This window comes from Dama dama, chromosome 11, assembly GCF_033118175.1.
Source record: "Dama dama isolate Ldn47 chromosome 11, ASM3311817v1, whole genome shotgun sequence".
NCBI lineage: Eukaryota > Metazoa > Chordata > Mammalia > Artiodactyla > Cervidae > Dama > Dama dama.
In genome coordinates this window covers 55,964,010-55,977,158 of record NC_083691.1, presented here as the reverse complement: position 1 = coordinate 55,977,158, position 13,149 = coordinate 55,964,010, and the positions used below count along the sequence as shown (strand labels likewise).

Here is a 13,149-nt window from a genome sequence, read left to right as displayed (position 1 = left end):
ACTACAAAATTAGTGTCTGATAAGCATGCTACCCACAAAACAAAAATTATATATGTGAAGATTCCTTTTCCTAAATCCAGTTAGCCCTTCCACTTCAGTCCATCTCTGGCTGCTGGGCCCGTCCTTGTCTCTACCTCTCCTGTCACTGGCCTAGAGGGGAACCAAGGTGCTCTGAGTCCCCAAGACCTGTTTGTGCACACTGCATTAAGAAGTCACAGAGGCATGGGAAAGGCTCTGTAGGGCACCAGCTGTATCCCGCTTCCAGGGGTGAGCAGAAGAGGTAAGGAGCCAGGCCAGTGAGAAATGATGGGGAGCTGTTGTGAGGGATGGGAAGCAGGTGGAAATGAAAACTCATCAGAACAGAAAGCCATCCCATGCTTCAGGCTCTTGAGATTCTCATCTCAAATCAAATGTCTGTTCTTTTTCAATTGGTCCCACAAATAGACACACACTTGGTGGTGGTGGTGATGGTGAAGTTGCTAAGTCGTAACCGACTCTTGAGATCCCGAGGACTGCAGGCCACCAGGCTCCTCTGTCCATGGGATTCTCCAGGCAAGAATGCTGCAGTGGGTTGCCGTTTCCTTCTCCAGAGGATCTTTCTGACCCAGGGATCGAACCCGTGTCTCTTGCGTCACAGGGTGGTGTCTTGCATTGTAGGTGGATTCTTCACTGCTGAGCCACCAGCGAAACCGGACACACTTTTGGCCTCGCAGTTTTAAAACACTCTGTTGTCACCCTTTTACCTTTTAATGAACGCACTAGTTTCAAGGAATTCCTCCAATAACCCTAGTCTGATATGCCACAGAATGTCAATTTGGTTATATTTTAACTTATTTGAACTACATCTTATCATCATCAACTATTAAAGGATCTGAAGCAGTAACTGAAGCATAATCGTATTTAATAACGGTTTTCAGCCAGGCAAAATGCTGTTGTTTCAACATGCTTCCCAGATGGTTCTGATGGGAGAGCTGAGAACCACTGCCCTAGACTGTAACCATCCTGAAAAACAGAATTTTCCTCAGTGCTGCTTACCTGGTCCTCTTCAAGTGAATAATGCATCATGTATCGTTTCTAAAAATGATTGAAATTATCTTTTCCCCTTTACATTCTACAATGTGGAAAATTTTGGAAAACATTTACCCTCACAGTTAAAAATGTGAAACCTCAAGGGGATAAATTAACTTTCATGAAATATAGTATCTTTTAACTCTTGGTTAAGTTTTTGTCTCCATTTATATAGCCTCTTTATTTCATGAATGGGCAAATTGAAAGGCTATTTCATCTATGCTTCTCTCAACAAAAAATCCTATTCCAGTAAACTCAGTGATAACTGTTTATGTGGTATACTAGGTGTGTGTTATTACCCCAGGCTCACCTGAGGGAAGCTGCTCACATAACTATCTTTGGCTCTACGTGAACCTCGAGCATAATCAAATGAGCCAGTGTGGGCTCCTGACCTAAGAAAAGTCAGTCCTTACATTGATTGGTCAGTGACCCATGATGAAACCTAATATAAAAAGACAAACTGGTCCTATTAGATTCTCTTGGTAATTAGAGACGGGAGACTGGAGCTGAGGGTCATGATGTAGAAAAGAACCTCAAAGCTGCAAGCTAGCATTATTATGAGGCAGCAGACACTAGAATAAACAGCAGCTGTGAATCAGAGGAGTTGGAGAGGAGAGAATGGAGCCAGTGATGTAAAAAGAATTTAGTCACATGCATGGCAGACCACCCAAGCCTAAAGAGCCACTGTTTCTGCCGCTGAGGCCCCTAGAGGTGCCCTGGACCCAGGATCACCCTGTAATTTCTACTCTCCCTGAGGCCTGGGGGTTAGTTCTGGGTGGTGTGAGGTATTCCTGCATTTCTGACACATGTCCTTAAAATAAAATCACACTGCTTGAACTAACTTGTTAGCTTTACAGTATCTTCATGTCTGTCCCAACTGGAGATGCCTTGCAACTAAATAAGCCTAACTGGAACAACTAGTTAAGTCATTGCCATTTATTAAAAATAATCGATAATTTAAAATTTATATTTCCCCAAACAAATCTGGGAATGTTTAATCCATTAAGTTTTAAAACATTAAGTTTAATGTTGGTACCCCATGTTTCAAGTATCAGTTGGTACAATTTATATCATGTCTGATACCACTTCATCTTTGCAAAGACATCGTATACACACAAATACACAGTTAACAACTGAGAAATCATAGATCTTCTGATCTATACTTTCAAGTTTGTTCGATCGTGATACATCTGATAAGGATCATCAGCATACCAGTTTCGCCTCTTCCAGAAAGACGTTGTCATTTTATCTAAGAGCTTACTCTGGGTTTTACTGCAGAAGACAAATTCCCTCAAGCGTCTTTTTCTTGCAACCGTCTTTTTCCATAATTTTTTCTTATAACCAGCCTGTTAAGATAATATTACAGAGACATTTACAACATTATATTATATAGAAAAAAACAGATTATCTTCACTACTTATGGTTTATAGGCCCACTGGGAACAAAGATTAAACTTTCATAGGGGCTGGTATGTTTTTTCAGAAAAATACAATTCTCAATGCAGGGTAGGCAGAGAAAGCATGCATAGTTTGTAAAACAAATATTAATAACTTCAACGGTTTTAAACAGATTATTTAAAGTCACAGAAAATAAAGCTAAATAAATTGTGGCTTGTGAAGTACAGGGTAATGATACACAATTTTAACAGCTAACTTTATATGCATTACTTTATTATCTCTTGAACAGCAGTGTACTATTATTCTGATTTTACAGATAAAAGAGAAACAATTAGAGCAATTAAGTAGCAGACTGAGGTCCCAGAACTACTTAAGAGTTCTTAACTGCTACACTACTCTCTTCCAAATGTCAAGGATAATGGAGTACTAGCTAACTGGTGACACTTATGTTCATTTATGGGAGCTAAGTATTACAAGGGCTGAGAAGCAGAGTTCTCAAGTATACTGTGTCATTTATCCTTTTCACACATGGGGACTAGTTTCTATAATAAGTACTCTTTTGAGGAATAATGACTACAGGAAAACTATTAGGAAGAGTGCTGAAGGAATAGTTCCTCCATATGTTTAATCCAGAACTGCCATATATATTATCCGTACATTATTAATTTTGAAGAATTTCTGAAGAAACAGATAATGGGATTGAATATAAAAACTATAATCATAGCCTATTTATTTTCTTTTTTCTTTTTTTGGCCTTGTGGCTTGTAGAATTCCCCGGCCAGGGATTGACCCTGGGCTCCTGGCAGTGAAAACATGAAGTCCTAACCACTGGACCTCCAAGAAACTCCCAATCATAGCCTATTTAAAGTAGAAGAGACCTTAGGTGCCATCCAGGTTAATGCTTGGCTAAAATCATACAGTAATTTACAGGGAAGGTGAGACTAGAACCCGAGCCATTGGTAAGAGCCAAGGGCTCCTTTAGGGCAGCATGCTAAGTGAACAAAACCACAGCTCTCTGACGGGAAGGTGCCGTGGGTTTCACATGCCTTAGTGTCATTGTGTGGTTAGCAACTTCTAGAGTACAGTGATGCTTAGAAAGAAGGATTATTTCAGAGTTTTGACTTTACAATGCCAGAGATTAGATGGTTACTTCTCATTACTTACAACTTTAAGTTGAAAGATTCAAAGCAAAATCCCCCTATCTGTTTAACAGGTTTTCTAGTTTGCAAGCCAAACTGGGTCCCTGTGGATGACAGCTAGCTAGTTAGCTTACTGTCCTGCCCGTCACCAACAGAATTATCTCCTTCAAAGATTATTCTGTGGAATGTGGCCACTGAGAAAGTGCTTGAGACTTCTTAGACAGTCAGAAGTCTAGGGTCAGAAATGGAAGGAGGGAGTAAAGACTAAATTAGGAACACTTGGCTAAAACTGCTGCAGAAAATAAGTTGTTTTTATACAAATGTTTTTATGTTTTTATTTTTTATATATAAATATATATATTATATTTATATTTACACTATTTTATACTAACTTATATAAACATTTATACAAATGTTTCTACTAATGTTTTTATACATTAGTGTAAATTAACCCATCCGGATATTTTTGTTTTCTTCTTAAAATCAGATTTTGATGAAGCAGGCTGTTCTGTATATGGAATACTTTGGGGGGTCTTGAGCAGGGGCTAGGTATTATGACTGGGGAGCTTGACCAGGTCATTTATAATAGTGAGAGGGTTTCAGAGCCCAATAAAAGGGATTGTGGAAAGGAAGGCAAGGAAGACCAGCCATTTCATTTTGTCTTGGGTCACATGTAGACCTGGAAATAATTACTAACAAAGGGGAAGGAATGTTTCCAATGGCACAGAATTCACAACTATCTGCTGAATTACTTAGTCCAGGTACTTAACAGATTACATGGGCTTCTACTGACTAGTGTAAGAAATTAACTACCACAGGATTGTTCCAATGGAGAAATGAGCTGAGAGTGCCAGTCAACTTATTTGTCTACAAATTTAGGATAGTTTATAAGACAGAAGATAATCCTTTCAACCCTTCAAATAGTGAGACCATCCTACCAATTATTTTATTTTCACAGGGAAACAAATTTTGACCTTTTAAGAATTGCTTGTTAACTTCCAAATAGTAAAAGGGAATTAGGATTTTAATAGTTATCAAAAGTGTCCTAGAAAATTCAGGTCTTCAGCTGCTTTCTAATTACTACCCATTCTGCTTCCATGAATATTTAAGGACATGAATGAAAAAGCCCACATTCACTTTTACCACCTGTTGCTGCAGGAGAAGACAGAACAGGAATAATCCGTTATCTGTCAGAGTCCTCCTCTAGAGGCTGTGGTCCCTGGTCAGAATTAAGAACCAAGAGTTCTGTCTGATACGGTTGCCAGTCATACACACCAAGAGACAAAAACTTGTAAAGTTAAAAAAAAAAGAAGGGGGGTGCTTATGAGGGGCTACTATTCTGTCATAAAGATTAAGTCACCTTGAGAACTTAATCCAAGGTCAGCTGGAAGTGCTTCAGTCCCAAACCTCGCCATGGGGCTAAGTCCTTGAAGTCCCCTTTGCTGTTTCAATGCTTGGAGCTTAAACAGAGCCTCCCTACAAGATACTGCACATCAGGAGCCTCAAAGGAATTCTAGTAATCTTTAGATAAGCCAGATGTGTAAGAGACCTGAGATGAACCTGTTTTGCAGTATAAACTTCCGCCATTGTGAATAATATTTTGTTATATGAATGCTAAAACATGTTTTCTTCACATGGATTCGCTTACATGAAGAGATGCCCACAAAGCTGGGACTCAAGCACAGCACTGTAAGAGCTACTGCTAAGATGTGGGGAAGATGTGTCAAGGAACAGGCTAACTGAATTTTGCGTCAGTTTCATCTAACCTCACACTCCTTTTCTAAACAAGTCACTATGTGAAGACTCACCTTCCTCCTTAGCCACAGGCCACTATGAAGTCGAAGAAACCTATAGATGACAGCTTTCACAGTCTTCCTCTTGCCTTTTCTTGAACTGTAGTATGTTACAGTTCTGACTGGTGGCTTCAGGACGTTTGGGAGCAAGAGGGCCATTCTAAAACACATTTAAAAAATTTAAACTCAGCAACAAGACATCAAAGGATAAAATCCACTTCGTAGAAATGAAAGAAGCAACTCCACCGGAATAAAACTGACTTTCAATATACACTGCTACTTCAAATGATCCATGATGCTACCCATAAGAATAGCAATTATCATCAACTTGCAAGCCCTCCATAATCTACTCCCTTAATCCCTGCAGAAGAATTTATGCAGGTATAGCTTAATCACCTGATTTCTTACCCACCTGCCCACTAGATTATAAACTGCTTGAGGGGGACTTCTCTGGTGATCAAGTGGTTAAGAATCCGCCTTCCAATATAGGGGACGTGGATTTGATCTCTGGTGGGGGAACTAAGATCCCACATGCCATGGGGCAGCTCCTGAGCCAGCCTACTCTAGAACCTGTACCCTGCAACCAGAAAAGCCCACATGATACAACTAAGACCTGATGCAGTCAAATAAATAAATAAAAATTAAAAACCTTCCTTGAGGGCCTCAACTTTTTTATCCTTGTATGGTTTCTGCCGAGTATGGTGCTGGCACCCAGGAGTACTTAAACTAAACCTTGGCTGACTGAATGAGCACCATGTGCAGCCCAGCCTTGTTAAGTTGAGCATTTTATCCAGCTTCTCCTTTGGCTGACAGCTTCCACCCAGGAAACCACATCTAGAACATCAGAAGTGGGTCCTGGTTGTTGTCGCTGCTAACATGCATATTCTCCAATCTTATCAAGCAAAGTCTATATAATCAACTGTTGGTAGGCACAGAATCTCATCTACTCCTAAGATATTGTGGTAGGCATGAAGATTTTAGAATTTTTGTCCAAGAGTCATGTCTACTGAAATATAATACTCAACCTATTGAGGACTGTGGCAGTCTGCCCACATGTCAGGTTTCTGACAGATGTGATCAGTCTGGGAGCAGAGGACACAACTGGTGTCTGAATATGACTGAAATGTCGGGAGGACAGTACAGAATTAAGACAGGCATTCTTGGTGCAGTTTCGATAGGCTGAAGATGCCAAAATGTTCAGGGGCCGTAAAATTCCTGCAGAGAAAGAAAAGCATATACACTTAATATGACACGCCAAAATATGCATCCAGGGAATTCCCTGGCAGTCCAGTTGCTAGGACTTGGTGCTTTCACTGCTGGGGCCTGAGTTCAATCCCTGATTGGGAAACTAAGATCCTGCAAGCCAAAGGGCACAGCCAAAACAAACAAACAAACACACATCCAGATATTTAAAATGAAGTAACATCAAAGCAACCAAGTGTTCTAATTAATTAATGGATCCTGAGCATCAGACTCACACATGGAGTTTTTTATCCTTATTGAGATATAGTTTATACACTACAAAATTACCCATTTGTGTACAAGTCAATTATTTTTTTAGAGAGTTATGCTACCACCACCACAATCCAGTCTGATATGTCCTAGTTCTATGGTCAACAGTAGAGGACAAAGTATATGTAAAGTTAATTCCTTACACTGTGATGACACAGAACTCCCACACATAGGAAACAGCATGGCAGAGACATGAAAGCTCCACAGCTCCTTGGAGAGACAGCAGAGCAGCAGAAAAAGGATTCATAAAGATAACATAAGAGGTACTTGAGCTTCCCTCTCGAAAATGAACAGGCCACAAGAGGAGGAGGCACAGACTCTAGGTAGGATAACACATGCAAAGGTGAGGAAGTTGAGACAAATCCTTGTTGGGAGCAGGGACCAGACCTAACATGGAGGAGTGGTGGCAGCTCAGAAGGCAGATCATGGAGGGTCTAGGTGTCTTCTCTATCAATCTTTCACACAATCACCAGACTCAGAGTCCATGGCTGCAAAGCAGAATCACTCACAGAGCTCAGGCTCCACTTGCAGATTCTGACACTAGTGAGGGACTCAAGAATGTGCACGTTAAAAGAAACAGAGTCACAGATGAAGAACACAATCTTATGGTTACCAGGGGAGAAGGATAAACTAGGAGATTAGGACTGATATATACACACTACTATATATATAATAGATAACTAATAAAGACCTACTGGAACTCTACATACTCTGTAATGACCTATATGGGAAAAGAATCTAAAAGAGAGTGGATATATGTATATGTGTGTATGATCCACTTTGCTATACAGCAGAAAGTAACACAACATTGTAAATCAACTATATTCCAATAAAAATTAGAAATAATAATAATAAAGAGTGTGCATATTGATAAAACTCCACAGAATGATGGAAATGTTCGACAACTGGATGGACCATAGCCCACCAGGTTCCTTTGTCCATGGGACTCTCTAAAACCGTATCTGAATGATCTCTAACCTTTGCAAAAGTCTTCAGAGTGAAGGCAATCCTTCACTCCTGTCTCTCTTAAGACCCCTTGTAGCGGGACTGAGGGAACCAAACAGGCTCATCCCCTGCACACTGACTGAATCTCATACATACACCACGTCCCAGATAATACACAGGAACTTTCCGTGGATGCTGTTAGCCCTATTTTAGAGTCGTAGCCTCTTAAGTTCAAAGATATTAAGTAACACCTCAAGGTCAAAGGTTGGGAATGACGGATCCTGGCCTTGGTGGAACTTTTCTGTCTTCCTCGCAACCCCCTACCACAACTCTCGTCCTTCGGGATTGTTTTCTAGGGAACGCGGAATGGCTACGAGCCGGTAAGGAAGATTCCTCTTCCTGGGGAAACCCCAGGTCCGTGAGGGTCCAAGAATTTCGGGGCTCTCTCGAGCTGAGATCGAATATCAAATACAGGCCACTCCGGAGAAAATTCGGAACAAGTTTCTGTCCTCAGTAACGACCACCTCTCCTTTTTTTTCCTTTCCTGTTAACCTCCACCCACGTTAAACGTCCACTCCATCCCACGCCAGTCCCCGCTTTTATGAAGGCATAAACCGAGCGCGTCACTTCTCACTGACCCGAGGCTGCTCTCACCGCACCGGCGAACACGGAGGCCGCCATCTTGCAACGCTGCCGTACGGCAGCCGCGTTGGGTCTAAAAGCCTCAGGATTAGAGGTACTTTAGGAAAACTAACCTGGGCGGAGTCAAGAAAGGGACTTAGAAAAATGAATAAAGGGACGGTCAGCTCTGCCTTTGTTGAATGTCTTCTATATGCCAGGCTGTCCTCCAGCGCTGTAAAACAAGTGCCTATAGTATCAGTTCAGTTCAGTTCAGTCGCTCAGTCGTGTGTGTGCCTGGCATATAGCAGGCTCTCAATAAATTCTTACTGAGCATTTGATTGAATGATGTATTTTAGTACCAACACATTTGAAACATTTTCTTTTTGCTCATTTCATTCAATTTATTTGAAAATACAGTGTATCCTCCCAAAGCTGGTATATGTTAGGCTAAAGGGATAGGAAATAGAGACACTATTAGAAATTTTTAAAAATTGAATTCCAACTCTAATAAAAACAATGTAAATATCCAGAGGACATCATACACACACACACACACACACTCTTTTTTTCCCTCTAATCAACAGCACTGTCGCTTGGTAGAACAGCATCTCAACTCTTTCTGAACAATTTACATTCCTTATCTTATTCCTGAGAATTATTGATCACACATTTAAAAAAAAAAAGGTTCATTCAAACAGAAAATAAACAACTCTTTCCCATCCTTGTTGTCTAAGATACTTGAGGCATATACAATATATGGCACTATTTACAGGCTTCCCCTCCCCCCCCCCCCCCCCCCCCGGGGCTCAGTGGTAAAGAATCCACCTGCAATGCAGGAGACACGGGTTCAATCCCTGGGTGGGGAATATCCCCTGGAGAAGGAAATGGCACCCACTCCAATATTCTTGCCTGGAGGATCCCATGGACAGAGGAGCCTGGCAGGCTATAGTCCATGGGGTCACAAAAGTCAGATACCACTTACTAAAGAACAGATCAAAAATACATGGCAGGTAACTGACTCACAGGGCATTCAAAGTTAAGGAAAGAAGGCTTTTGGTTGAGGTGATCAGGGACAAGGAGATGGAATATAATATGGATCTTAAAGAATGGTGAGGATTTTAACAAGAGCAAGGTCACTATTGGTGGTAAGAACACCAGGAGCTAAGGTGAAAAGAGAGGGAGCCAAGAGAGAGACACACAGGGTTTATTTAGAGCAGTGGCTCTCAAACTTTTCAGTCTTAGAACCTCTTTACATGCTTAAAAATTGAGGACCCCAAAGAGCTTATAATTATATGGATTATATCTATTAATATGTATTACATTGGAAAGTAAAACAGAAACTATTTATTTTACTAGTTTCTTAATGCTGTTATAACAAGTTAACTCAAATTTGGTGGATTAAAGCAACACAAATTTATTGTCTTACAGTTCTGTAGGTCAGAAGTCCAACATGGGCTTCACAATGCTAAAATCAAGGTATCCAGGGCTGTGTTTCTTCTAGAGGTTCTAGAGAAATTTGTTTCATTGCCTTTTCCAGGTTTTAGAGGCTTACTGCCTTCCATCTTAAAGCGACATCACTCTGACTTCTGCTTTCATTGTCATACTTCCTTTTCAGACTCACCCTCCTGCTTCCCTCTTTCATTCCTAAGGACCCCTGTGTGGACATTTGGTCCATACAAACATTTCAGAATTATCTCAATCCCCATCTGAAGATTCTCAGCTTAATCACACCTGCAAAATTCTTTTTTTGCTATGTAAGGTAACATATTCACAGGCTCCAGGGATTAGGAGAACATGGACCTGTTGGGAGATAAGTATTCTGCCCGTTGGTCTTACTATTTTATTACAAAACAATTATAGGGATTTCCCTGTCAGTCCAGTGGTTAAGAATCTGTTTCCACTGCATAAGACAGGTTAGATCCCTGGTTCAGTTCAGTTCAGTTGCTCAGTCATGGCTGACTCTGCGACCCCATGGACTGCAGCATGTCAGGCTTCCCTGTACATCACCAACTACTGGAGCTTACTCAGTTTCATGTCCATTGAGTCAGTGATGCCACCCAACCATCTCATCCTCTGTTGTCCCCTTTCCTTCTGCCCTCAATCTTTCCCAGCATCAGAGTCTTTTCAAATGAGTCAGGTCTTCGAATTAGGTGGCCAAAGTATTGGAGTTTCAGCTTCAGTATCAGTCCTTCCACTGAATATTCAAGACTGATTTCCTTTAGGATGGTCTGGTTGGATCGCCTTGCTGTACAAGGGAGTCTCAAGAGTCTTCTCCAACACCAGTTTGAAAGCATCAATTCTTTGGTGCTCAGCTTTCTTTATAGTCCAACTCTCACATCCATACGTGACTACTGGGAAAACCACAGCTTTAACTAGATGGACCTTTGCTACCAAAGTAATGTCTCTGCTTTTTAATATGCTGTCTAGGTTGGTCATAACTTTTCTTCCAAGGAGCAAGTGTCTTTTAATTTCATGGCTGCAGTCACCATCTGCAGTGATTTGGGAGCCCCTCAAAATAAAGTCTGTCACTGTTTCCCCATCTATTTGCCATGAAGTGATGGGACCAATGCCATGATCTTAGTGTTCTGAATGTTGAGTTTTAAGCCAACTTTTTCACTCTCCTGTTTCACTTTCATCAAGAGGCTCTTTAGTTCTTCACTTTCTGCCATAAGGGTGGTGTCATCTGCATATTGGAGAAGAAAATGGCAACCCACTCCAGTATTCTTGCCTGGAGAATCCTATGGACAGAGGAGCCTGGTGGGCTGTTTTCATGGGGTCGCACAGAGTCAGATACAACTGAAGTGACTTAGCATGCATGCATGCATTGGAGAAAGAAATGGCAACCCACCCCCGTATTCTTGCCTGGAGAATCCCAGGGACAGAGGAGCCTGATGGACTGTCATCTATGGGTTCTCACAGAGTCCGACACTACTGAAGCAACTTAGCAGCAGCAGCATCTGCATATCTGAGGTTGTTGATATTTCTCCCGACAATTTTGATTCCAGTTTGTGCTTCATCCAGTCCGGCGTTTCTCACGATATACTCTGCATATAAGTTAAATAAACAGGGTGACAACATACAGCCTTGACATACTCCTTTCCCGATTTGGAACCAGTCTGTTGTTCCATGTCTAGTTCTAACTGTTGCTTCTTGACCTGCATACCAGATCCCTGGTAGGGAAACTGATATTCTACATGCTGATGTGGTGCAGAAAAAAATGATAAGCCTGTTACATATTAACAAATATTTTAGGAAAAAATTATTTCAAAATTAAAAAGTAATGAAGGTTTCCCTGGTGATTCAATGGCTAAGACTCTGTGCTCCCAAGGCAGGGGGCCTGGGTTCGATCCCTGGTTAGGGAACTGGATCCCACACGCCACAACTAAAAAACCCTGGTTACAACTAAGACCCGACACAAACAAACAAGTAAATTTAAAAAAAAATTAATGAGAAGAGTGGCCTTGTTTAACCTCTTTTCAAGTCTCTGCAAGGTCTGGTTTAATAGAAAACTGGATTCGGGAATCTGCTTATGCATTCAATTTGTTGTGGTATCACCTGTCACCTAGTGTCTGGGAAAATGCTACAATTATGAATAATGAGTAAAAAACAGCAAATATCTAAAATTATGAAGGTTGCTTTGATTTTATGGACCCTCTTTAACGCTTTCAGGTTCACCAGGAGTCCCAGGCTAAACTTTGAGAACCACTGAGTTGGTTGTATTTCAGTTTCTCTGGGTTTTAGGGTAGACAAGAGGCTGATAAACTTGAATTGCTATTGTTGCTATTTTGATCTCCAACCTACAGTGACCACTTTGAGCCATAAAACATGAACACAGGCTGGAAAAGTACTCTGAGACATTTCTTAAGGATCTTTGAATTGGCAGTGGGAGTCGCCTAAAGTTTTCAACAAGGGAATGAATTACATTTCCAAGTTACTTTAAGAGAGTCAATTTTAAAGCAAAAATAAAAAATCTTACATTGCACGTGGAAGATGAGGATTAAGGACTTGGTTAAACTAGAGGTTAGGAAACTACAGAAATTGACAGTAGTGGGCAGGGATGGGATGGAGAGGTTGTGATGACAGTTCAAGAATAAAATTAATTTAAAAAATGGGATCTGCTCTGGAGCTGTTAAGTGATAGCAGTATGAAATAGTGTAATATAACTAGAAAAGTACTCTGAAAAGCAATGAACCTATACAAACATAAGAAATTACCTGGTTTTAGATAATTTTCAAATCTATTTCTCTACTTTATAAATTGGATTTGGTAGCATTAAGACTTGAAAGTCCTTTGCAAATGCAACAGATACACAAGTTTAGTTTCCACTATACTGTGATGGTAAGATCATTATTACTATAAACAGTATTAAATATGTTGCTTAATATTTAATATGTGTTACCTTGATTTTCATACTGTTCATGGGGTTCTCAGCCAAGATCAAGTGGCTCAGATGGTAAAGCATCTGCCTGCAATGCAGGAGACCGGGGTTTGATCCCTGGGTGGGGAAGATCCCCTGGAGAAGGAAATGGCAACCTATTCCAGTACTCTTGTCTGGAAAATCCCATGGTCAGAGGAGCCTGATAGGTTACAGTCCATGGGTTGCAGAGTCAGACATGACTCAGCGACTTCACTTTCACGGGGTTCTCAAGGCAAGAATACTGAAGTGGTTTGCAT

At 40.9% G+C, this 13,149-nt stretch overlaps 1 protein-coding gene across 1 annotated transcript; it reads right to left on the bottom strand.

The window, feature by feature from the left end:
- Positions 1-2,031: 2,031 nt before the first annotated feature.
- MRPL35 (mitochondrial ribosomal protein L35) lies at positions 2,032-8,582 on the bottom strand. Its single transcript, XM_061155273.1, has 4 exons — positions 8,493-8,582; positions 6,423-6,612; positions 5,413-5,557; positions 2,032-2,414 (listed from the first exon to the last, which is right to left on the bottom strand). The coding sequence occupies exons 1-4, from the start codon at positions 8,533-8,535 to the stop codon at positions 2,226-2,228; spliced, it is 567 nt and encodes a 188-aa protein (XP_061011256.1). The 5' UTR covers positions 8,536-8,582; the 3' UTR covers positions 2,032-2,225.
- Positions 8,583-13,149: the final 4,567 nt, after the last annotated feature.

What these genes read in the sequence shown, in the direction of transcription:
- MRPL35 (XM_061155273.1), bottom strand. Translation starts at nt 8,535, where the DNA reads ATGGCGGCCTCCGTGTTCGCCGGTGCGGTGAGAGCAGCCTCGG. An exon ending in TGCGGTGAGAGCAGCCTCGG is followed by an intron (nt 6,613 to 8,492) that starts GTCAGTGAGAAG and finishes CTTTCTCTGCAG; the next exon opens with GAATTTTACGGCCCCTGAAC. An exon ending in GCCTGTGGCTAAGGAGGAAG is followed by an intron (nt 2,415 to 5,412) that starts GTGAGTCTTCAC and finishes TTATCTTAACAG; the next exon opens with GCTGGTTATAAGAAAAAATT.